General features: G+C 38.5%; 1 protein-coding gene across 3 annotated transcripts in view; it reads right to left on the minus strand.

Annotated features, from left to right (window-relative positions):
• kdm6a (lysine (K)-specific demethylase 6A) overlaps positions 1 to 26,422 on the minus strand; it is a 221,999-nt gene that overhangs the window by 47,176 nt on the left and 148,401 nt on the right. For 2 of the 3 annotated variants that reach the window (XM_048540307.1, XM_048540309.2), the window contains exons 10-18: positions 22,775 to 22,901; positions 19,359 to 19,457; positions 19,015 to 19,234; positions 15,606 to 15,740; positions 14,889 to 15,038; positions 12,626 to 12,721; positions 9,655 to 9,762; positions 7,932 to 8,342; positions 2,202 to 2,989 (exon numbers count right to left, since the gene is read on the minus strand). In XM_048540307.1, coding sequence (XP_048396264.1) covers positions 2,202 to 2,989; positions 7,932 to 8,342; positions 9,655 to 9,762; positions 12,626 to 12,721; positions 14,889 to 15,038; positions 15,606 to 15,740; positions 19,015 to 19,234; positions 19,359 to 19,457; positions 22,775 to 22,901 — 2,134 coding nt within the window. The remainder of the gene's footprint in view (positions 1 to 2,201; positions 2,990 to 7,931; positions 8,343 to 9,654; positions 9,763 to 12,625; positions 12,722 to 14,888; positions 15,039 to 15,605; positions 15,741 to 19,014; positions 19,235 to 19,358; positions 19,458 to 22,774; positions 22,902 to 26,422) is intronic. The other variant, XM_048540308.1, reaches the window with a different exon arrangement.

The raw sequence follows: 26,422 nt of genomic DNA on the forward strand, positions 1-26,422 counted from the left end.
TCAAATGAAATGGTTTCATTTGGGTCTGTCAGAAGAGAAGCTACCCGTATCAAAATGAAATATCTTTAATTTACAGTTCCCGCAGTTTCAGTAAAATAAAATACTTTCGCATGTTGAATGAAAAAGACATTTCAATGAGTTTCATGCAAAAAAAAATGATGGCAATTACATCTCAACCAAAGACATGCAGCATCACTTCATCTCCTCCACCAGGCACTTGATCCTGTTCTGCCTAATCTGGTTTAGCGTATTCTGCTTCTGCTTGCTGGCTTACTCACTCACTCATCTGCCTCCAAAGCAAAAAATCTACAAGTGACATCAACAAACACTCCTCTGCTTCCATGAGGCAAGCAAAAAAAGGGAGGAACTGGGGAAGCTGGCTCATATCACTCAATCAATTATAGCTGCTCTCTGAGAGTGTCCATTGTTCCCACCTGCTGCGCAGCACATCCCCAGTTAATAAGCTTTTTTGATCAATAACTGCTACTATTATGGCAGTCTCCAAAGCAGCCACTGGTTGCAATGAATAACAAAACCTATACTAGATTCCAAATATGTCAAGCAAAGCAAACTATCATGAAGCAATAAATGGACGTTAGAAAAGGGTGAAACTCTGTTCAAAGTCAGAAAAGTCTTATCCCTGATGGGCTTTTCTTGGAAATTTCCATAACTTTTCCAAGTTCCTGGTCTTTTCCAAGTTCCTGGTCTTTTCCAGGTTTCCACAACCCTTTGACTTTTACTTAACATAGAAACATAGAAGATAGGAGCAGGAGGCAGCCATTTGGCCCTTTAAGCCTGCTCTGCCATTCTTAATGATCATGGCTGATTGTTCAACCCAACAGCCTAATCCTGCTTTCTCCCCATAATCGTTAATTGCCTCTTGAATACTTTTAATGTTTTGGCATCCTCCAACAACTCTGATGTCTGACTTGTGATCTGCTTTGTGACGACAGAACCAAAGTATGTATTGAGTTGGACAGGCATTTTGTTTGCTTGATAATTCATTCCCCCACTTCTGTCCGTAGGGAAACTACATTTGTCTTTACCAATTGCTTTCTGTTCACATACCTATAGAAACTCTTAGTGTCAGTCTTTATATTCCCTGCAAGCTTATTTTCTTACCCTATTCTCTCCTTCTTAATCAACCCCTTGGTCCTTCATTGCTAATTGGAAACTGCTCTCAATCCTCAGATTTATTATTTTTCTTGGCCTTTATGCATAACTTCTTCTTTGGATTGGATCCTATCTCATTTCTTTTGTAAGTCATGGATTGGCCCTCTTACCCATTTTGCTTTTGTACTAGACAGGAATGAACAGTTGTTGCCGTTCCCCCATGCGTTCCTTGAATGTTTGCCATTGTCTATCCACTCTCATCCCCAATCAATCAAGGCTAACTCGCACCTCATACACTTGTAGTTTCCTTCAATAAAGTCCAGCACCCTCGTCTCCGAATCCATATCGTCACTCTCCATCTTGATAAAAAGATTCTATTATGTTATGGTTGCTTTTCCCCCAAGGGGTCTCACACAGCTAGATTGGCAAAGATTCCGTTTTCATTACACAGCACCCTGTCCAAGATAACCTGCTCTCCAGTTGGTTCCTCCACATATTGCAAGTAATGGTTTTCTTGACCAATGATAACGCTGATACACTGATACAGGTCAAGCTAATGAAGGGGAGGAGGAGGAGAGGGAGTCTGGGGAGACTCGAAAGAACTAAAACGTACAACACAAAAATACTGAGAGTCACTGACAAACCTGTGAAGAGGTAGTTCTGTCAGTAACTGAGCTAGAGCAAACAACCCATTTGGCAGCAACTACACTTTTGTTTAAATACCCCTAACACTAGCTTCACAGGCTTTCATTACCTACTAAGGTTTGTCAAATCAAAAAAAATGAAGTCATAAGCCATAATCTTGTAGCAGATTTGTAAATTAAAGGGAATGGTTTTTACTACATTATCCCCTACTGTAATTACAATTATTTCTCTACCAAATCTGCATGAAGCTGAATTGGGCTATTGCAACAACACTGACATTGAAAATAAAATCCAGTTTCAGCTTAATACTGAGTTTTTCCTTGCACTACTTGCAATTTTAGACAGTTCTAAATCATCAGTTTAGCAGTATCAGTAATATTCAACATTTTCTTACAAAGCCTCATTACTCAAGACAGCATTTTTTTTTAAGTAAACAGAATTACCTGCATGCCTTTAGCACTTCTGATGAACTGGGGTATATAGAGACAGAGGCTGAAGATGCAAGTTGAGGACTAGGTTTGTAAGCAGTTAATGGTGGGTCCATTTTACAGGGACTTTGAGAGTCCTCCCCTACACCTTTTCCATTGACTGTATGTCCCAGTCCACTCTGAGGGCTGTTAAGGCTGGTAACACTGTTAGCAGTAGTTTGTTCAGTGGATTTAGGAGATGGAGTTGCAGTAGAAACGGCTGAAGATGGTGAAGAGGCAACTGAATTCTCCGACTTGGTGTGAACAGCTGGATGGATATTGTTAATTTTATCACAAGACACAGAACCCCCATTATTATTAGGTTTTCCCATCAACAAGGCAGAGAGCTGAGGATTGTCTGAACTAAGTACACCTGGTGACTTGGACTCTCCACGACTTGAGCTTGAAACAGCATTTGCTATAGCTTGATGGACATGATTAGGAAGTCCCTCAATGCTCGCAGTGCTGTTTGGTGTCCCTCCAGAATGCCTGGTTGTCTCAGGCACCGTTGATGCACTTCCTGAAGGCTTGCTCTCTTTGGTTAAGGTAATGCCTTGTTGTCCACCTGAGGTAGCAGTGTAAGAGGAGAGGTGATTGAGAGCAGCCCCCTGTGTTGTTAGTGAATTGTTAGGCATGGCAGGATGTCCAACCTGATTCTGAATACCAGTGCCAGCTGCCTGGAAATGCTGGGAATGCCCAGTGGAAGAGAGAGGTCGTTCACCATTAGGGCCTGCCGAATGTGAACTCTGACCTTTGTTCAGCCCCTGAAAAAGAGAAACAGCACTTATTTAATGAAGCTCAACAATCTCCCCCCATTTTTAGTGCCTCTAATGTAAATTCATATCCAAGCACTTCAAGACTGTGGAAATTCAAGGTAGAAAAAGAAATCACAAGTAAATCTAACAGTGACCACAACCTTAACTGGAGATAAATCAAGAGATTCGTTCAGAAAATTAAGTGAGTTTTGTGAAGGATAACTTTGAAAAGCAAGACACTTTAATCTAAAGCCTCTGCTTACAATGGTAAAAAGAAGAGAAAGGCAGGAAGGAGGAAATAGCTTACACAAGATGTCCAAAGTGAAAGGAATAAAACTTCAGTCAAGGATGGGAGTGAGTGAGTGTATGGTTGCAGGTTTAAGGATGGGAACAGAATTGGACAGATGAATGGATGTCACTACCAAATGAAATAATAGTTAAGCAGGACAAAATACATGCAACAGAATTCTGGCTAAAATAACTTTATGGAATTCGAAGAATAGGAAGTCAATAAAGTAAGCATTAAAGTCACACAGTATGGAGTGGGTTATGGTATTATTAAGGGCTTCAATTGTGTAATAAGGCAGAAGTGTTCAATGCTGAGACTGATGTTACTATCATGCCCGAGTTTCTTCACAGATCTACATGCAATTCCCTTGATAACATGCTATTTCTTTGCAACATCAGAAGACATGAGCAAGTTTAAGATGAGCATGAGGATCCACCCAGAAAAATCATACAGGAAGAGTGGTTTAGCCCAACAGGCTCTCAAGTGGAAACAGAAAACGGAATGAGTGACAACAGAACAGAGTTGAACATGGGATGAAGATGATAGCTAAAATCTATTCAATGTCAAATTTAAACAAGGTTAAAATCTCTCACAAGACCAAAATTTGAAACGGTTGCCTGACAACAGAAATACTTTACAAATACAGTGCAAAGGGACAGAATAGTGTCAGTGGCATATGGAAATTGGCTCTATGTCTGCCTCTGACACATCAACTGCATAGGGTGCAAATAATAAAAAGAAAATGACCAAACACGAGTGCTTGGAAAGGCTGCAAGCTTCAAAGCAAAGTGCAAATGTTGTTGTTACATTTGGGTACATAGGAGATTGGAACAATATGATAGCAGTTCCACTGATATTGACAAGTTTTGGAGAAAATAATATGAACTCTTTGTTTTAATTCTTTCCATTTAAAAAAATGTTGTAAGTTTGTTCCTTCTGTATATGCTTTTGCCACATATACAGTGTCATTGATGGCTTTAACACTTCTTACTTAGTTGCATTTCACATGATTGCATCTTTCATGTGCTCATGCAATTTGCACAATGACATCATCAGTGGGACACTGTGAGAAGGCTTCTAAGAGTTGCAACCATTGTGTCCATGCCCTACAATCAAAAGTCAACTTTTAAAACAGTTCTTTTCTCAGTCATTGAAGTTAAAATATTTGAAAACAAAGTTAAATTTTTCTGCTGTTTGTACCTATAATAATTAAAAACTGTTGTGGATGTAATTAGTTAAAACAAAAACACTACTGTATTTTACCTGCACACTTGGAATAAATGAGGCACTTGTACTGTGCCTGTGCCATAAATTTCTTTAAAGACTTCTCTGCAAGCTAGGAATGCACAGTGCTACACATGTATAGCGCTGCATTTCAACTCTGACATTGGCTTTTCAGGTGGAAATTATCAAGAATCCAACCCTGAACTTAACACTGAATTTCATGGAAAGCTACACTTCACTTCCATGATCTTAAGGGAGGGCGGACACCTTCTGTTTCAAAATTTGCTCGTGGGAAGTGGGCTTTACTGGCTGGCCAACATTTATTGCCCGTTCCTCATAGCGCTTGAGAAAGCGGTGGTGAGCTGTCTCTTGAACCACTGCAGCTCTTGAATTTTCAACAAATGAGTCATCTATTACGGTTGACAAAGGATAGTGCAACTCAATCACAAACAAGCCATTCGTGTCTTCTGAGATAACAAAATGTGAGCCTGGATGAACACAGCAGGCCCAGCAGCATCTCAGGAGCACAAAAGCTGACGTTTTGGGCCTAGACCCTTCATCAGAGAGGGGGATGGGGTGAGGGTTCTGGAATAAATCTGTTTGAGGTTGCTTTAGTGAAGGGAAAAAGCTGGATTGGAGAGGTTTAAATTAAGTCACAGAAAAAGTCTGGCATAGAATGGAGAGGCATGAACAAATTCATTGACATTTAACGAAGTGGTTGGAGATGGGTGTTGGAGCGGAAGGATTAAGGTGCTGATAATGTCAGGTTTTAAAGCAGAGATGGTACCAGGGAGAGGAAACATTTGATGAGGCCCAGAGAGAAGTTAGCTTACATGTAGAGCTCAGGAGATGGTGGAATTAAAGAAAAGCTGCATTTTCCCTATAACCAATCTGACCGTGCGAAATGCATATGGCTGGACAGAATGCTAAGTATCCCTTCTACTTCCTCATCCAATTTATTAAATGAACAAGTTACACAAACCAAACTGCACAGCAAAAAGAAAGTGGTTCTGACAGGTCAATAGGATTACAGAACTGTGACAATTGTTTTTACAAACACAGTACAGTGCTATTTTCAATATTTTTTATTTATTCATTTTGTGGGATCTGGGTGTCGCTGGCTGGCCAGCTGTATTATTGTTCCAGGACAATTAGGTGGCTAAATTTAAAGGCGTATTCTGGTAACAAAACATTTGTGCTGCAAGCATAAAGAGAGATTAATGAGACAACAATTTTCATTTATGCAGTGCATTGAATTTAGTCTATCACCCTAAAGTACTACATAGCAGCATTACCAAACAAAAGATTACACACAATCACAGAGATAGACAGCTGACCTAAAGTTTGACCAAAGATTACAGGTTTTAAGGAAGAAAGACAGACAGTGCAGTAAGAGAAAGTTTAGGGAGTGAATTCTGAAACTTCAAGCCTGGGGCATGGTGCACTTTTAAAAAAAGGTGTCTAAAAGATTAGAATTGGAGAAGTGCAGAGAACTCTGAAGGTTCTAATTGTGGTTCAGGTTACAAAGCAATGGAAAGGGGAAGTTATGAGTAATCTGAAAGTAAGGGCGAGAATTTTAAAATTGAATATTGGGGGACTGGGTTCCAATGTAGGTCATTGGGTAACAATGAAGTGATAAGTGAATAGGAATTAATGCGAGTTAGGATATGAGTACCAGAGGTTCAGATAAGCTCAAGTTTATGGGGCAATGGAAAGTCGAAGCCAGCCAGAAGAATAAAACTCTTGGTAACAAAGGCATGAATAGGTTCTGTCAGTGAAGAAACTGCCATCCCTTTTGAGAAGCTTCCCAAGTCCTATTTCAAACTGTTTTCAAGGCATTCTACAAACTAGAATATTTGCTTTCAAAGAATGAAGATCAACATACTGCTGCACAGAAAACGTCAGTTTGGTTAAACAAAAAAATACAAACATTCTTTTGTCCATTCAAGAGAAATTTTTTTTCTGTAAAAGAAAATCTGTGGCTAAGTATTGTACTAGCCACTTTAGAATGACAGATTGCAAATGAATGGAGATTTACGACAAGACAATGAGTTTTATTGTGTATTACAGTATAAATTTAAGTAAACATAGTACTTCAATAATGTTACTTTACCCAAATATAACAAATCAAATGAGGAAGTAAGAGCAGCAACGCAAATGTTCCTCTGAACCTGCAGCACTATTCAAGATAATCACTGTTAATTTTCTGGCTCAAGTCCTTTTCACGCTCAGTCCCTAAATCTGTAGAATCCCAAAAATCTAAAAGCTTGTTTCAGTCTTTAACATATTTAACCAGGAAGCATCCACAATTGTCTGAAGTAGAAAATTTAACAGATTGTCAACTGGTCTGAACAAACAAATTTCTCATCTTTACATTAAACTCCTTAATCTGACATGACCCCCAACAACCTTTCTGGATATCCCACACAGAAAAAAAATTATTTGCATGTCTAACCTGTCAAATCCTTAGAATGCTCAAGCCTCAATAAAATCACTTTATTTTCCTAAATGCCAGAGAATTTCAAGTAAATTAATTCTATTTTATTACCCTTTTAGGAATCAATTTAGCAATCCTTCACTGTGACACTTTCAAAGCAAGGTACATCATTTCTTTGAGATGGAAAGGAAAGCTGCAAACAATACTCAGGTGCATTGTCACAAGAATTCTACATTTTGTTATAGCAAAACTCCCTTATTCTTGTTCTCCAATACAGTACCCTTGCAAAAACAAAAGGGCAACATACCATTTTCTTCCAAATTATTTGCTTCGTCTGGCTATTAACTGTCCTCCGAATTCTGCTTTTATTCTTTCTACCGTAGTCAGTGCCTCAGGAATCTCCACATTATTTTCCATCTGACATTTTGTTGTCAACTCACTTAATCTGGATATATCCTTCTGAAGCCTGTTTTCACCTTCTTCAGTTCAGATCCCTGCCTAGTTTTGCATCATCAGCAAACTTGAACACAACACTGTTGGTGTCTTTGTAAACAGCTGAGCTCTCAGCACTTATCCTAGTTGCATTCCACTGGTCCTACTCTCCCAGTCTGATAAAAGCCCCATTACTCCCTATCTCAACATCTACCTGCCACAACCCTTCAGAATGCATATACTTCAATAAAATCACCTCATTCTTCTTAATACCAGAGAATATAGACTAAATTCAGTCTGTTAAATAATGCTCCATTCGTGCTTGTGTACTACCCTGAACTTCATGACTCTCAGCCTAATAAACTAGTGGCATGGCATCCTTCATTCCCTTCATCTATCCAACTAGTTCGAGCTTCAAAAAAAAAACTTGACAACTTTGTCAAGCCTTTACAAAACTGGGCCACTGTAAAACTGAGAGATACAAGCCTTTCAGAGCAAGTGAGATTACCTCAAATTAGTAACTAAACAAAATAAGATTTAATTTTAAGACTGCTGGTGCAACTACTTACCTGAGTGGAGTTAACAAGTTGGTTTTTCCACGGCTCCTCTGCGCTGCTGGTCAGGTTTGTGCGGTTATGAGGTAGAGCTAGTGCGTTTTGCTGCAGGTAAGGCACATTTCCATTGCTTCCATTTCCTGTTACATGATTATTGCCTATAGAAATAGTGTCTGTATTACCCAGCATTCCCATAGTGCTGCATGTTACTGGGCCTCTAGGTGGTTCAGCAGGAAAGGGTCCATTAGCCATTAGCTGTCCAGAAGGAACAGGACGGATTCCAGACTGAACACCATGATCAGGCACTCTGGTTAGAGTGACGTGAGGCTGCTGACCAGAAATAGAGTTTGTAGGCAGTGATGATCCAAGCGTTGGCCCATTAGGAATTCCCGTAGGCCGTACCTGTGCAACTGTCGCCTGTCTCATCTGAATAAAGCAAAAAAAATTCCAAGTGAATAATTTAAACTCCAGATTTTACGTCACCTTCATTGCACAAAAATATTTTAAGTAAATAAAATGCATTAAACAGCTGTAATTCACTTCAAACTCAATTGTTAGGGTCACTGAAAATGACAAGCTTTAAAAAAATTCCACAGGTGCAGCTTAATTTCTTAACATATTAGAAAAATAAGGATGGGAAGGAAACAAGCAGCATCATTTTTTGAAAGATAATACACAGTAGCCACTACAGATTAGGCCCTGAAACTGCACAAGTTAGTTCAGCTGATAAATTTAATTTGGAACATATTCTCAAGAACCGGCAACATACAATGGAAGTGCTTTAACTACAAGTATAATGTATCCATATTTCTGTGTAAAAGTGCAAAGTGGGAGGAAATCTAAACTATATCAAATATTCTGTTAGCTAGACAACTGTAAAGACCTAGAACCTTAACAGACAGGTGAAAAAGCCAAAGACGAAACAGTTAAAATGTTTTTGGCCACTTTACTTATTTTTCCTTTGTCTGTCCTTCTCAAAACTGAATTCTCCTGGATATTCAGTTTCCATCTCTGGTCACCATGCAGCCGTCTCTGCAATACCAACTATATCACACCAATTTATAGCTACTTGCACAATTAATTAATTCATTTTATTGTGAATGCCTGTGCATCAAGGCTCAAAGTCATAAGCCTTGACTTTAACATTCTTAGTCTTGTTTGATTCTTGCGCTCAAATTCTCTCCCTTTCATTTTTCCTTTTCCCATTTTCTCCTTTGTTTTTAATCCTGATTTCCCTCTTTTCTGTCTCCTTATATAGTTTCATAAGCCTCTATGTAATTGCCCAGTTATTTCTGATCCTGCCCAAGCACAATCCACCCAGCTAGTATTGGTCCCACCTTCTCCAGAGGAGGTCCCGGTATTCCAGGAATATGAAACTGTCCCTTTCCCTCTACCTCTCCAGCCACAGGCTCATCTGATACGTCGTTATTTCTATCCTGACTAGCATGCAACACTGATAGCAGTCGTGAAGTCACCATCTTACAATCACCATTAGGTGTTCAAAAAAGTTCAAAACACAAAACCATGACAAAGAATGAAAATAATGGGAAGACAGTAAGCTTTATGCTTTTCATTTAAATTTTCTCAAATGTTAACATTAGAATAATAAACCTATTTTGGACAACCAAGTAGTCTTATGACTTGCAGTATGTAGGCATTTCTTGACCAGCATTAAGAGGTCAGTTCTATGCATGTGATTATGTAAATTCCTTTCCCGAATAGTGGTGTATGTTCTTACCTGCTGCTGGTGCTGTCGCATCAAGGCAAACTGTCCCTCAAGCTGTTCCAGCATTTGAAGCTGAAGCTGATTCAGGTTCTTTCTATTTGCACGCAACTGTTCCAAGAACTAGAAAATTGAAAGCACTCAGAAGCATTAATGACAGAGTCAAACATGACTTAGTTTTATGTTAACTAATCCTAAGCAAGCTATTGATACTTATTTATTGATATCGTTATGAAGAAACTTTGTTAGTTTTGTTTTAAGATTGAAGTTTAAAGGATTATGATTAGTGGTTCATGTGCAAAAACTGAGGTTATACCTGCACCCACTTAAGGGACACATTGGGACATTATTTTGAAAGCCATTTCTTGAAAATCAGATCGCTTAAGCTAATTGCTTGGTCTAATTTACTGGAAATTACATGCTTAGGTTTACAGTTAAGAGCTAGTTCTTGCTTTGGATAATGTTTGACATTCAGTTGGACTAAAGACTGTTGAGTGAGAAGCTCCTTTGGTCATCCTCTGCCTTTCTGAGAAAAACCCTTTGGTCAGGTGAAGTCTTCATCTGACCAAGGAGCAGAACTCTAAAAGCTTGTGATTTCAAATAAAACTGTTGGCCCTGTAAGCAGGTGGTGTGAGACTTCTGACTGGGTCCATCCCAGTCCAACACCAGCACCTCCACACTACTATATCCAGGCCTCTCAGTATTCTGAAAGAATCAGATATGATCTGCCTCCATCCTTCTAAACCTCACTGAATACAGACCCAGAATCCTCAACCACTCCTTATGACAAGCTCTTTATCCCTAGGATCATTCTCATCAACCTCTTCTGGATCACCTCCAATGCCAGTCCATCATTCTTTAGTCACGGGGTCTAAAACTGAACACATTATTCCAATGTGGTCTGACAAAAGTCCTGCGTTTTCAAACGTAAATCACCACTTCTGTCATAAACAAACCGGCAGAGGATCAAACATGTTGAAGCTTAAATGCACAGTTTAAAGAATGTTTGGGATACATAAAGTTTCTGTTCATGGAAGCAGCTCTGGGGAGAGGAGGAGCTTAGATTCAATGGCCTGCGCTGCAGGTGGACAGGGAATAACCTTCTCTCCTGGTGAATCTTACAATTAGATTGTAGATAGGTCATCAAACTAAAAGAAGAGAGGGAGACGGTCCAAGTGAATGGAAATTTATAAATCTAAAGAGGAAAGTCAAGACCACGGAACAGTATACTGCAATAGTCTGATACACAGATCTCCAAGGCCAGTATGTGGCAGCGACTTACAAAACCTGAAGTCAATGCATTGGCATATTGATTGGCGTGCTTGGAACCTTGGAGTGGCTAGCAGCTGTGCAGCTTAGAAAGTAAGCTGATGTAGTGACCTTGGTAAGGACAAATCCACTTAACAGTAATAACATATTTGAAAAAGACATCAAGTCAGGGAAAAATTGTAACAAGTTTAAATCAAAGGCATTTTACCTGAATGGATCAAACATCTGTAAGAGGACAAATTAATTGATGGCACAAGTAGTGATAAATGGGATAAATTTCATTACTTAAACATGACTACACAGAGACCAGCATAGAGAGCTAAATATTCTACTTCACCTGAAGTTTTAAAAATTCTATAAAATGTAGATGCCCCGATCGGAAAAAAGCATGCTTGAAGGTCAGAAGAGAGAAAACAAAAATCAAGATTCAGAACAGCAGTTGGTAGCATCAAATGAGCTGTGATGAGAAATGCTGGTGGCAGTGATTAACAAATTTCCAACAGTATGTTATCATTAGACTTGAGAATTAATCAACAAATAAGAGGTTTAAGAGTTCATTTTTACATGTTAGACAAGTCAAATAAGCAAAAGTAGTGAGGCTTGTGTTCATAAAATGCAATGAGACAGAGAACAGATACAAGAATCAACAATGGACACAGCATCCTTGAATTTTCAAAAGGCTTTTGATAAAGCACTACACAAAACATTTCTGCACTTTGGCATAGACGGGCGAGAGAATTAAACTGCAGAAAACAGGAGGAATATAAGGGCCACTGTTAGGTCATAAAGGTGTTCTTGCTTGAATGCTGCAATGATCACTGGTAGGACTTCAGTTATTTACAATCCGTATTTGTGACTTGGATGAAGAGACCAAGAGGCCAAGTAATGTGTTAGACCATAAGATTAGGAGTGGAAGTAAGGCCATTCGGCCCATCAAGTCCACTCTGCCATTTAAATCATGGCTGATGGGCATTTCAACGCCACTTCCCTGTACTCTCCCTGTAGCTCTCGATTCCTTCTGGAGATCAAGAATTTGTCGATCTCTGCCTTGAAGGCATCCAATGTCCCAGCCTCCATTGCACTCTGCGGCAAATGAATTCCACAGGCCCACCACTCTCTGGCTGAAGAAATGTCGTCTCATTTCAGTTTTAAATTTACCCCCACTAATTTTAAGGCTGTGCCCACAGGTCCTAGTCTCAAAGACATCATGTTCAACATCTTGTTCATCAAGACAGTATACAACTGGGTGGGCAATTAAGTTTGAAAATTTTTACTTAGTGTTAACAACAATGATGCTGAAACTACTTGATTGTTATAAACATCCATCTGGCACACTAATCTCTCGAACTGAAAATAATATTGCCTAAACGTAATCCCTTACTCTCAACAGAGTCGAGACTCATCTGGCCTCCGAGAATGACTGGTAAGTCACTTGGATGAACTCAACGGCAATTGGGGATGGCCTTACAGGTGCTGTCCAGAATGCTTGTGAAAGAACAATTAAAAACTTAGTCAAGTATTACTTTGACATCAAAGTTCCTTATGAAATCAGCTTTTCTGAACATGCCCAAGTTAAATCTATATGATGATCTGGAGCTGAGTGTTCATGGTAGGATTAGTCTATGCTCTGGTGCACATCCTATTTGATAAATTTCTGAAAACTTGTTCAACATTTAAAATCACTACAAAATTAAAATAGAATAACAACGCAACTTACCTGTAATTTTTGAGACGTCAGGTACCATGATGGAACCTGCTGTTGCACTGGATGGTGTGGTGTGTGACCACCTGACCAGACATCTGGAGCATTTAGCTGAAAATAGAAAAATCAATGAACATTTCTGATTTCCAAAGTAATTGCAGTTACAATTCTGCACAATCGCTGAACATAGCATTTATAAAAGCTTAGTACAGAAAACAACTGGACAAATAAGTGGGGTTTTGAAGCAACAGGTTTTAATATATTGGAAACCCTGAACAAAATTTGAACGCCAGATTGCATAAATTGTTGGATCTATTGTCTACATAGATTTGACAAATGTGGTACATTTTGTAACAATTCATTAGAAAACACATCTTGCTTCCAAAAACCATCTCCTATTTAGGCCTTTTACTTGTTAAACTTTGCAGCCATCTTCTCAATCACATTCTCAACATCACTTCTCATGCTCTTGCCACTATTTAAACCATTATTTTCTCCATCTCTAGTCCATCCTCTGGGTACAGACTTCATTTTCACTTCTTTAAATCCAAAGGTTGCAAATACAAACATCTGATACTTAACTGGTTTAATCCAGGCACGATTAAGCCAAATCAACTAACATTTAGGCCATGCTCCTCACCCCCACTCATTATTCTGGCAACATCCTGCAATGCAAAAGTAACCCCAATCCCTTAACTACAAGCAAACTCTTTAAAACCTCTGCCACCCCAAAAAAATTGATTGCGATGCTCATGGGCTGTCATGAAAACTGACTCTTTCTATTCATTGAACATTACAGTGCAGTACAGGACCTTCGGTGCTCGATGTTGCGCTGACCTGTGAAACAAATCTGAAGCCCATCGAACCTACACTATTCCCTTATCATCCATATGTTTATCCAATGACCATTTAAATGCCCTTGAAGTTGGTGAGTCTACTACTGTTGCAGGCAAGGCATTCCACGCCCTTGCTACTCTCTGAGTAAAGAATCTATCTCTGACATCTGTCCTATATCTATTACCGTTCGGTTTAAAGTAATGTCCCTTCGTGCTAGCCATCACCATCCAAGGAAAAAGGCTGTCACTGTCCACCCTGCTAATCCTCTGATCATTTAGTATGTCTCTATTAAGTCGCCTCTTAACATTCTTCTTTCTAATGAAAACAGCCTCAAGTCCCTCAGCCTTTCCTCATAAGACCTTCCCTCCATACCAGACAACATCCTGGTAAATCGCCTCCGCACCCTCTCCAATGCTTCCACATTCTTCCTATAATGCGACGGCCAGAACTGTACGCAATACTCCAAATGCAGCCGCACCAGAGTTTTGTACGGCTGCAACATGGCCTCATGGCTCCAAAACTCAAATCGCTCTACCAATAAAACCTAACACACCATACACCACCTTAACAACCCTCTCAACCTGGGTGGCAACTTTCAGGCATCTATACACTTGGATACCAAGATCTCTCTGTTCATCCATATTACCAAGAATCTTACCAATAGCCCAGTACTCTGTATTCCTGTTACTCCTTCCAAAATGAATCACCTCACACTTTTCTGCATTAAACTCCATTTGCCACCTCTCAGCCCAGCTCTGCAGCTTATCTATGTCCCTCTGTCACCTGCAACATCCTTCCGCACTACCCACAACTCCACCGACTTTAGTGTCATCAGCAAATTTACTAACTCATCCTTCTACTCCCTCGTCCAGGTCATTTATAAAAATGACAAACAGCTCCAAAGCAGATCCTTGGGGTACACTACTGGTAAGTGAACTCCAGGATGAACATTTCCCTCAACCATAGTCCTCCCTTCCCCAAGTTCACTAAGCAAAGCTTCCAAGGTTCTTACCTTCTATAGCCCTAAGCCACATCTTCCCTTTGCCTTCTCTGTCATTAGAGAAAAACGTTCTTTATATCACCAGATTATAATATTGTGTTTTATTTTACATTGTCTTAAACTGGCATGTAAGATCCTTCGATAATTGAGGCTATTTTGCCAATTCTTGCAAAAAACAACTAACTATTTTTCACAATGCACGTAGCATAGAATACTTAACTATTCTGAAAATGTTAAAAATGTCCACAATAAGCATATGTTCAGAGTACATGTTACATTCAAGATATGTCATATTGAGCTGTATTAAATCTCTCAACATGAACTTATTAAAAAGCATTTATTTCAAAAACTTAAATTTTCTTCTTGTTCCCCTTTCATTTGAATGCTAAGATCAACTTGCTGTCCTTAAAGGACTAAAACAGAACCAAGTCGAATTACTACCTTAGTAGGACTGGACATCCTTTTCCTTTTAGCAGAACTGGATAGATCATCTACTTGATTAGAAGGAACCATGTGTAGTGGTAAGGACTGCTGTGGCTGCTGACTGAGGCCTACTAATGGTTCATTACTGTGATGGTGAAGTTTACAAGCCTACACACAAAAAAAGAGCAGTGGAATAAAACTTTTAGGAAACATACCCATGTACTTTCAAGACATTTTTTCTTTCTGCTTTTGATTCCCCATTGGCGTGCATTTGTGCAGCAGTAACCACAGGATATATTTTTCACCAGCTGAACAATGACTAGGTGTTATTTGGACTAAAAATTTATTTTTGTCAGAGTTGAGTACCAAGGAAAGAAAACATAGGAACAGATCTGGGCAATCATTGTTGAAGTTAACTATCAACACTGCTTTATGCACAAACAGTGCAAAGTATTGCATAAAATTGGATGGTTCGACATTTACTTTGCAACAGCTTGAGAAATCACCAATTTTGATCTCAACAGCTCTAGGATCTTCAAAAATATTTTGGTAGATAATCTCAATGCCCCAAATAGTTGTAATTCCATGAACATATTTCTTCAAATCCTACCAGTGATGCGTTTTGCGTAGTTACTATTGGTGTGCATGTGTGTAATTGTATTAGCCACTAAAAAGTACCTTTAAAACTATAAAGCTAAAATGCTTAAGTACAATTGAGGTACAAATAATTTTCACCTGCTGAGCTGAATTCATGGCACCCTGCCTGGAGGTAAGTTCTGCTGGGATTGGTAGGCTCCATGCCTCCTCAATACTGGGAAGCATTTTGGTTTTACTTTGTAGGCTACCTTGTGGAAGGTTGCACAACTGGGCCTGTAAAAAGTATGTGATGTGATTATGTAAATGAAAGCTAACTGATCAGTCATACAAACCACCTAATTGCTCAACAATCATGTAACACTTTGTGGCTTTATGATCATACTAAAATTTCAGTTAAACTTGTGGTAGAACACATTTGTGTGAAGTCTAGGCAAATTTCTCGTTTAATTTGTTATTTTCCATTGTGTGCAGTGAAAATAAATCAGTCAAAAATCAGAACAAAACTAATGTTAACTATTATACAATATATTTTATACAAATATGATTTAGAATTTAAATTGTAACAATTTTCTCTTGGTAATAAGGTACATTATAGTGAATAAATCTCCCAGGGATGGACAGTGTAATTAGTATCTTTGTCATATCCCCCTGTTCAGTTCTACTTGAATTTAATATTAAACTAAATGTACAAATAAGTCTTTCAAAGCTGCAGTTTCCTTTTAGTTGACTTATAAATTGACCTCATACTTTTTAAACATCAAACTACTTAAAATGCAAAACAAATCCTAATGCATTTCCATATAACCAGAAAAGGAGTGAAACAAACACTGATAAAAATAGAAATTCCAATTATATGTTTCTCACATCTCACTCATGGTTTAGAGGGAAATCACAACAGCTGAACTGAAGTCAAGTATGTAATCCAAGTTGTGCCATTTAGCCTAAAGAATACTGAATAGATTCAAAGAGTTTAGCTGAGAGGGCAGAGAAAAGTGAAGAGAAATTGAAAATCAAAGAAGTATCATCATAGGACATAGATTCAAAACAGTACAATCTAAGTGGAGACAGTAAATAAATGATTTCAATAAGGGCCAAAATTAAGACTTCTAACTGCATGTGTTTGCTTTTCCAAAGAGCTGCTTGCCTACGGCTAGTTGTATTCCTTAGACGTTTTCACTCAATACGTTTTACACCCTTAACAGTAATATCTTGTAACAAATGTTTAAACCTAACAATAGAACTTAGCCTTTGTTTATACATCACAAATAGGATGCTAGCTTAATAGAAAATACAGGGACAGAAAAGGTAGTTGTAAGAGAATCTAACTGCTATTTCTAATGGAATAGAGACAGAAGAGAGGAAATTTTCAGCCAAATAAAGAAATAATAATTTGCAAGTTGAAGTAGTCACTGAATGAGGGGGTTTAGGGAAAAGTAGTTTACACACAACCACACAGCAGATCAGACACTAACATTGTTAAAACAAAATCTTTGCTTTTTAAAATGGGGGCAAAACATTTGAAGCTAAGAAAGATAATGTTTACAGGGAAGAAACAGGACATAAGTATTAACTTTGCCCAACAGGGAGTCAAATAGCTTTTCTCTATGCTTTAAGTTTCCCATTTTTCCTTGCTGCATTCATAATACACAGTATTTAGTATGTGTTTCTATCAAGAGAAAGGTACACCTATTACTAAGAAAAAAAATCAAGCTGTACGTATATAATTCACAATAGATTAGTGCCAAATACATTGAGATATATTTTATGAAAAGCAGATTGCTATCAAGGGCAAAATGGTTTAATGGGCAAAAGCATTGTATGGTGTTTCACAATGCCGTACAAGACAAAACATCCTATGTTGCTTCTGTGCTAAATTAGCTCAGTTCAGAAGGAACAAAGTACCTTACTGACTAGATAGATTAGGGGTGTGGGGGTGTCTGACAGGATCTGAAGAGTGAAATCGGAGCTAAATGTATTTCAGGTCCAGTGACCATGCGTCAGAAGTGAATCAGTTCTGACCCAAAAATGTTAGCTGGGATTTCTCTCCACAGATGTTGCTAGACCTGCTCAATTTTTCAACTATTTCTGTTTTTGTTTCCGATTTCCAGCATCTGTAGTTCTCTTGATTTTGTAGCCGATATTTCTTCTGGTGTCACCTTAAAAAACTCACTGATACTATGGTCAAGAACACACTTGGTCAGATAAGAAGATGGAGCAGTGATTGGATCAATGGCTGCATATGAAGCATGCGCATTAACAATAGCTGAGTCCCAATTAACAGCACAAAAACTGTAAATTGCGTTTATCTTTTCCATTCTCAATTTCCTCTCCCGTGCTCTTGAAGGAGCTAACTTATATAGGAGCATGGTTCTGCAAGTGCCAGGAACCTTCCTGCAGAATTGCAAAACTGCTCCCTCAACTTGATCAGTGAGATTTGGGATGTGTTTTCAGAAGTCATTGCATCCAAGCATTCTTATCCTCATCTGATACCAGTAAATTTCAGGCATTGATTAGTGAACTGCTCTATTCAGCAGATAGCTCTAACTAAAAACCTGGTTATAAGCAGTGATTTCAGCAAAGAACACAAATGTAATCTGGGAACTTCCTAAGTAATATCAAGTGCATTTTGCTTAGTAGGCCATTTGAAGATGCTATCAAATGTATCTGAAAATGTGCTCAAATTATGAAGTCAAATAAAGAAAGATACTGCAGCTTTAACAGAAGTGTTCAATGTAACTTGCATTAATGGCTTATGTATAAATACTGTGTAGGCAGGTAGGACTTAAAGAAAACCAGAAGAGCTTTGCACTTAAGATACCATATAGCAGGTAATTTTGGCAAAAATGTTAAATAAGACTTTCAGTAATTTTCCCTTCAAGTCAGAGTTGAAGCAATGGAAAACAACTGACTGCTTTCTTCAGACCTCCATTTGAAGTTGAATACAATTTTATCAGATAACCTGCTATGCAGTACTGCATAAAGCTAATTTGATTTAAATTTAAGGTTTATTTTTTTATTTAAAAATGGCAGTTGAGGTCATCTGTTACAATTTGCTTAAATTGCCCATTCAAATTATATTCCTTGGAATTCTGTCTGCATGGTATATCATTAACTAACTGATATAAACCATGTTATAGCTTTAAAAATCTCTTTCATTATGTGCAATATATTTAGTTAATAACAAACCATATAATTTTTGTCTAATCCAAAAGATGTAAATCCTTCACCAAAACAAAAGTTGCTGGAAAAGCTTAGCAGGTCTGGCAGCATCTGTGAAGAAAAAAAAAAAAATCAGAGTTAACATTTTGGTCCAGTGACTGAGTAAGGATCACTGGACCAAGACATTAACTTTGATTTTTTTTCTTCACAGATGCTGCCAGCGCTGCTGAGCTTTTCCAGCAACTTTTGTTTTGGTGAAGGATTTACAGCATCCACAGTGCTTTCAGTTCTTATTTAGTATGTAAATCCTTCAAAATTGGTATGAAACAATTCATTTAATTTTTGAGAAGAATAGTATATTTAGACAGCACACCCCAAACCACTTTACCTGCAAGTACTTTATCCTTGCTGTGAGTGCAGAAGTATTACTACAATTTTTGCTCCTGGTTGCATTTATGTAACATTTAATTGCATCCTGAGGTTGATTGCAGGATTCATAGAGTGTTCCCAGGTCCATCCAGGCTGCAGCGTGTCCATGGTCTAGCTGAACAGCACAGATATAGGCCTGTAAAGCATCCATTGGCTGGTTCTGTTGCTGATACAACACCCTAAAGCAGTAAACAAAGTGGCAATCAGAACTGAGCAGATGCAGATAATGAAGTGACCAACTAATATTGCCAGAGCACCTGCTTATCTCTTGCCAATTCGTTTTATGTATCTGCAACTTCTTACCCTATTGAACACCATGTATCAGCACTCGCTTCTGACTTATCAATGGAATGCCTGTATGATAAGAAGGCATCCTGAACTTTGCCAATGCTTGAATAGCACCTGTAAAAGAGATAACTTTAATTCAGAACACATATACACAAATGTTATTTTGCAAACTCAAGTCTCCAGCTTTCAATGCTTTGCAATCTACTCATAGAAAGTTAGATCCGATGAAGATTACCTTTGCATGTAAAGGAAACAAAAATATTCTAACACCCAAGATATAGAGAGTAACTGATACATGAAGGCATGGCTCACTTCGGATATGGCCTCTACTTTGTTTCCACAAATGAAAACATTTAATGAAATATTTTCTTAAAAGTACTGATTCTTGGGAATTCAATCACAGGTGATAAAAATCAGCATTTACTGCCCATCTTTACTTCCCTCATACTTCCATCTAGGAACAGTTTGATGAAATAGTAGCTTCATGGACCCCTTAATTCATGATTACTCTGACGTTTTAAAAAATGAACTCAAACTCCCAAACCATTGCACAATTTAAAACTGGTACACTGTGTTTTAGATATATTAAATAAAGGTCTGTATATTATTAGTTTAACATATATTATTAGTTTACCATTACAATACTATAGCCACTTGTAGGAGAAATGTAATAGAATGTAATGGTCTTTAATGTCAGTGGAGAATTGGAGTCAGAGGACTAGGAATTGCTTGATTCAAAAATGTAGGATCTACGCTGGTCAGTCTTCTCCTGGATGAATCTGTACACACTAACTGTGTTAGTAAACAATCCTCAGTTCTTAACAGTAGGAAGAGGAGAAAGCAAGTGGGGATGCAATAAAATTAGACATCCAATGAGGCACCACTTTGCACGGTCTGAAAGTAGAGACAGAAAGGAACTTTGTTACATAAAGATTAACGTGTATATCAAGAATGAGAAAGGCAAAACCAAACTTGGACACATTAATATGTTTATCCATTCTAATTTCACGTAAGAGTTGAGCACACCCAAGTGATGCTTAATGATAGGTGAGCAATTTTTACTTCTATTGAGAAGAAATTCAAGTCAAATCATCACCTTGAGGAAACTGTATAAAAGCATGAAGATCATTTCATACAACTGACTTGCAAATAGTGTTCACACTGAAATTTGTGGTGATAACATGAGGTGAATGAGCTCGAGCTTACAGTATTTACTTTTAAAAATTATAATCTTATTTAAAAAGCAGAAATGGCATCGTACTATGTAATTCAGGAGTAGGGTTGCCAACCATCCAACACTTTCTGAAGAAGGGTCACTGGACCCCAAACGTTAACACTGCTTTCCCTCCACAGACACTGTCAGACCTGCTGTGTTTTACCATCAATTTCTGTTTGTTTCTGATTTCCAGCATCTGCAGTTCGTTGATTTTATTCAGTCCAATATTTTCCTGCAGTTTCCGTGAATTAAACATAAATCTCCAGAGGAGTGCTGCTCACAACCTCAGAAATGACATGCAGCACGAAGAAAAATGTTGCTGACCTTTTCTCTCGAACACTAACTTATTAGCTATTAAAATACTGGAAATTGGAGGAAGAGATCTGCTTGACTTATGGAAATAATCTAATTGTCCAAATTTTCTGTCTAGCATGTCTGGGAAGGTGGTTCGTTTGGAGATTGGGTGGATTGTCAACAGTAGGTGTTTGCAGGTGAGGTGGCATTGACGAATCTTCTAATGGATTACAGAGTTAGCCATACGTTCAGGATTGAAGTCACTTCTAACATGCACCACCAGCATCCAAGTAGTTGTTTTAAATTTCTAGAGGTTGGTTATCCTTTGAAGTATAGTAACAACATACTACAGGACGAAGCTTTAGTAGTTTATATCAAAAATCAAACAATTCTATAATTTTTCACTAACCCAATGAGATGAGGCATGACTTGGGAGGTGCATGAATACTGGCATGGTCTGGCTAGGCGGACTCGTTTATTTTTGGGTCGTATATTTTATGTTCTTTGATAATAAATATGCAATAATCTTCCTGATTTTTGAATAAATCTACCACTTCCTAGTTGATGACATCATTAGTCTTATCACGATCTTTAGAAATTCAAAAATTTCTTTATGGCATCATTTCCACCTAAACTTTTCCAAAATTTCCTTGTTTGTTGCCATTCTCATTTTAAAACTGGGTGGAGATTGTTAATCTCAGAGGCACATCATTCAGTTTTGTCATATCACATCACATAAGGCAATGGCTATAAATCAGGCTGGATAAGATTAAGGTCAAAACTTTGTCTCGAGCAATTCTACCACACATGGGTGAAATTAAGAATCCCAGTAGCTTGGATTGCCTTGCAGATAGTTCTGTAAAAGTTGTATAAAGGGAATGCCTATTAGTGACAATTGCAGCCAAAGAGGATTTCAAATCAATGAATAGTAGTAGAGATGGCGATATTTCACAGGAATCAGGATCATTATGGAATGATGGGCTGAAACAATTTATAACCATAGTATAACAGTATTATATTATTCTGGTCTTGGTCGTCCACTAGGCTCACGAGGAGCAGTATGGCCAGTGGGCTGGAGGTTTGTGGGTACGGTCAGCAAATTGGGGGCCCAAATAGAGCAGGGACAGCTAGTTTGCTGAAGGCTTGTAGAGAACTGAGAAGTCCAGCACAGCTGGAGGCTCATGGGTAGCAGGGACGGCCAGTGGGTTGAAGGCTCGAACAGAGATGGGTCAGTTGATGGACCGGGAACCAGGTGCGAGTGGTCAACGGCTTGCGAGCCCAGGCAGACCATGTGTTGAAGCTCCCCGCGCTGATCTACTGAAGGACTGCAATGCTTATCTTGTTTAACTTTGATTATAGTACAGGTTAGAAAAATGAGAACATATGTAAGTAACGTAACTTCTTTTCCCTTTAATTTTGTATTTTGTACCCAAGACCTGTACCTACATATTTTGTACCGAAGACAGCACCATTTGGGGTGATACTGGAAACTTTTCACCACACTCCTGTACATCAGTACACATAACAATAAAGGGTATTCAATATTCTATTCTACTAACAACATTGTTAATTTTTCTTCAGCACTGCACGTAAGAGTCTGGAATGACGTAAGCTGGTTTCTGCCAGTCAAACGATCTTAGAATTACAAATTCAAGGAGGAATACATCTGTCTCAGCATCTCTGTTGAATTCATTCAAGGAACAATAAGAAATCTGAAAAAAGTGTGAGAAATAGCAACATAAAAATCAGAAAAATTGAAAATGCACAGATTAATTGAGTATCTGAAATAGAAAAATTACTGAACTGCATCAGAACTGGATTTAATATGTGTTTTATTTTAAATATGCAATTAGATTGAGGATCCCAGACTTTTCAAATAACTGATTCAAATCTCAACACTGGAACAACTAACTATCCTTACCTGCCAAGGAAGTACCAAGATTGGCCAGAGTTAGGGTCTGCCTCTAGAGATTTCTGGAGATATTGAATAGCAAGACGTTCCTTAGCTGTTTTGTCTCCTAGCGGCTCCACTGTGTGATGCATCCAGCCTGCAATACAGGAAATTTAACTAACTATATCCCTAGTTTTGTTATTAAGTATGTGTGGCATCACAGGTTTAACAGTATTCATTCTGCTTTTATTTCAACACAATTTTCCTGTGAAGTAAATTTGGTTAAGAATGTGAAACATGATTATACCATTGTTCAAACTATTTTATACATCAATTTCTTTCTTGTATGGACAAAAGTTATTTTGAAAAGAATATAGAAGAAACAATAATAAAATTAGACTCTGTTTGAGCTTGACAATTTAAAATGCGTACGCTGCTTTACCAGCGAGAAAGGGCAACAAATAAATGCAATTTTAGCCTACTAAACTCTAAATTAATTTAAATACAAAACTCAAATTAATTGTGCAATGAAAGGTCACTGTCATGACGACATTATGCACCACCCCTTCCTTAGCACTTCAACCTGCATTGTAATGCAGAACATTTTTTCAATTATCATCTATATGCATGTGCTCTTAAATGGAATGAGAATCTCCTGTACGATCTGAGTCAAGTAGCATTATATCTGGGAAGTGATACTGTCCTATAAGTGATTTTAGCTTCTGAAACTTAAGATGTACAATCTGGCTTCTGTAGCAAATGAATCTCAGGATATATATTCTTAGCCCAATGTTGTTCTTCCTTGCATGTGATTTGAAAAAAAACCTTTTTTTATGATTTCTATGCAATTTCAGGGTCACAAAAAAGTTTCTCTTTCTGTGTGATGAGCTTCATCTGACCATTAGCATTCTTCTGAAGTGTCTTAAATGCTCTAGCTGCTGCACAATTATTTGCTTGCTCTACAATCTCAGTGGCTAGGTTTGAACTGGCTGTGGGTCTGCTATTCCTTGTTGATGTCAGATTATCACATTAGAGAACAGGATTGGTGGAAACACAGCATGCACTTGTGAAATCTTGTGATCTTGGCAGGATGTGTTGATGTGTGCAGATACGAGGAGCTGAACAGCCACCTTCAAATGGGTAAGTTTGCCTTCAACAGCCATTAGGTTGACACACTGAATTCTTTGACCAAATGTTAACCTTCAAAGATCCTTTATTACTCATATTTATTAAATACCGACACACGTTTGCTATCAGCTAACGCGAGACAACATTGTCTAAGATTTGGAAAAAGCTCACCCTCTCCATGACAGTATAGGAAATGAAAGTTGGATAATAAAGGTTGTACAAATATTTTCAACGTTAAAAAGCAGAACTGTAGATTAAAAAGATTTGAGCTTGCAAATGAGCAACATTTTAAGTTTTAACAGCTTGATAAATCTTAACCAGAGTTGATTTTGAATTCAACAGTAGACTATACATTCTATTACAGGTCCATACATTAAGAGAGCAGTGCTTGCTTTGGAGGGAATATTGAGCCAACCACTACAGATGAATTTAAAAAAAACCTTAATAATACAAACATTTTATAAAGTATCATTGACATTGTTATTGAACATATGTAGTTGGAACAGAGGGAGGACATTTGGCTCTTTTATCAACTCTGCCATGCATTAAGATCGTGGCTGATGTGATTACATGCCTCGTACACGAGTCCACAACACTCTATGAATTTTCATTCAACTGATCATCAACAGTGGACCTTTATCTCAAAAGAATGCAAGAAGACAGCTTCCACCAAGTTTTGAGAGAAACAGTTCAGACTCAAGATCTAAGAAAAAAAAATCTTAATTTCAGTCTTAAGTGGTCAACCACGTACTTTGTCACAGTATACCAAATTCTACATTTGCTCACAAGAGCGAGCATCATTTCCCTATGCATTATAATGTGGATCAGCCCAGGACATAGTATACTTCAAACAAGTCACATCTTACTCTTAACTCCAGCTAATGCAAAATGAGCCTGTCACTTTTTCCTCACTAGACAACCTGCCCATGCCAGGTATGTGTCTAGGTCATCTTGCCTGGATAACTGTAGCTCAGACAATGCTCAAGAAATTCAATACCATCTCAGGAAAAATAAAACAGCCCACTATATTGGCATTCCAGCTTCAACATTCACTCCCTCCACCACTGGCATACAATGGCCACATCTGCATTGGGTCAAGTCCTCCCCATCTCTGCAGCTGATGAAGCAGTATCCTCAACGGTGAGCACCACTTGGAGGATGTACTGATTAAAGTTCTCCCACAGAGTATTTTGTGTGGCCTTGTGGCAAAGTTCATTACCAAGACAGCAGCATCAGCACAGTGTTGGCCAAGTTCTAAAGACCACTGCTGCTACATTGGGTCTGAAGCGTGTGTTCAAGCATCCAATAAGTTGGAGGGAAGCAATCTCCCTGCTGCAGATGTGACCATCCATTGCATATCTTTTGCAATAACCACTGCACAGTCTTCACGAAGTTGTGTTTATATTGCAATACCCTCCATCAGACCGAGAGGCACTATAAATCTACTGAATGGAGGTCAAACAGATCGAGTAACTCAAACCTGGACAGGGGTGGTATGTGCCATCAGCAACAGCAGAATTGTAATGACCCACAGTCACTTGTGGTTCGACATATCCTGCACTCTAGGATTACCAAAAACCTGGGAGATTAACATTGGTTCAACAAAAGATGCAGAAGGGCATGCCAAGAGCAGCAGCAAACATACTCAAAAACAAAGTATCAACTTGATAAAGCTGCAACACAACACTATTTGTATATCAGACAGCAGAAGAACATGCAATAGACGTGGCTAAGCAATTTTACAAACACTGGTCCAACAGTCGTGTCACAGCCAATCCTGCATGATGCAGGGCAATTAAACATTGAAAGAAACTTAAGCTAGGAGTCAGAGCGCTAAAAAGAGTCATGAAAAGTCACTGGTCAACAGGGTTCAAGAAAATCTCAACACCATGGAGAAGGACTTGGTGTATGATGAGTCTGGGGAAGGATGTGTAGATAGTTTGGGTCATGTTGAGACCAAAAGGAGGTGGTATTGGGAGTCTTGAAAAACATTAAGGTGAATAAGTTCCCAGGGCCTAATGGGATATACCACAGAATACCAAATGAGGCAAGGGAGGAAACTGCTGGGGTCTTGAGAGAAATCTATGAATCCTCACTGGCTGCTAGGGAGGTCGCAGAGGACTGGAGAATAGTCAATGTTGTTGCTTTGTTTAAGAAGGCTGGCAGTGATAATCCAGCTAAATATGGGCCAGTGAGCCTTACGTCAGCGATAAGGAAATTATTACAGAGGACTCTTCAAGACAGGGCTTACTCCCACTTCGAAATAAGTGGGTGTATTAACAAGAGGCAACATGGTTTTTTTTAAAGGAGGAAGTCGCGTCTCACTAACTTGGTTGTTTTTTTTGAGGAAGTGAAGGTGGTGATCGATGGGGATAGGGCAGTGGATGTCATCTACGTGTACTTCAGTAAGGCCTTTGACAAGGTCCCTCATGGCAGACTGATACAGAAGGTAAAGTCGCACAGGGTCGGGGGGAGCTTGCAAGATTGGTAAAAAAAAAATTGGCTTGGTCACGGGTGACAGAAGTTAGCAATGGAAGGGTGCATTTCTGA

Source organism: Stegostoma tigrinum, chromosome 12, assembly GCF_030684315.1.
Source record: "Stegostoma tigrinum isolate sSteTig4 chromosome 12, sSteTig4.hap1, whole genome shotgun sequence".
Classification (NCBI taxonomy): domain Eukaryota; kingdom Metazoa; phylum Chordata; class Chondrichthyes; order Orectolobiformes; family Stegostomatidae; genus Stegostoma; species Stegostoma tigrinum.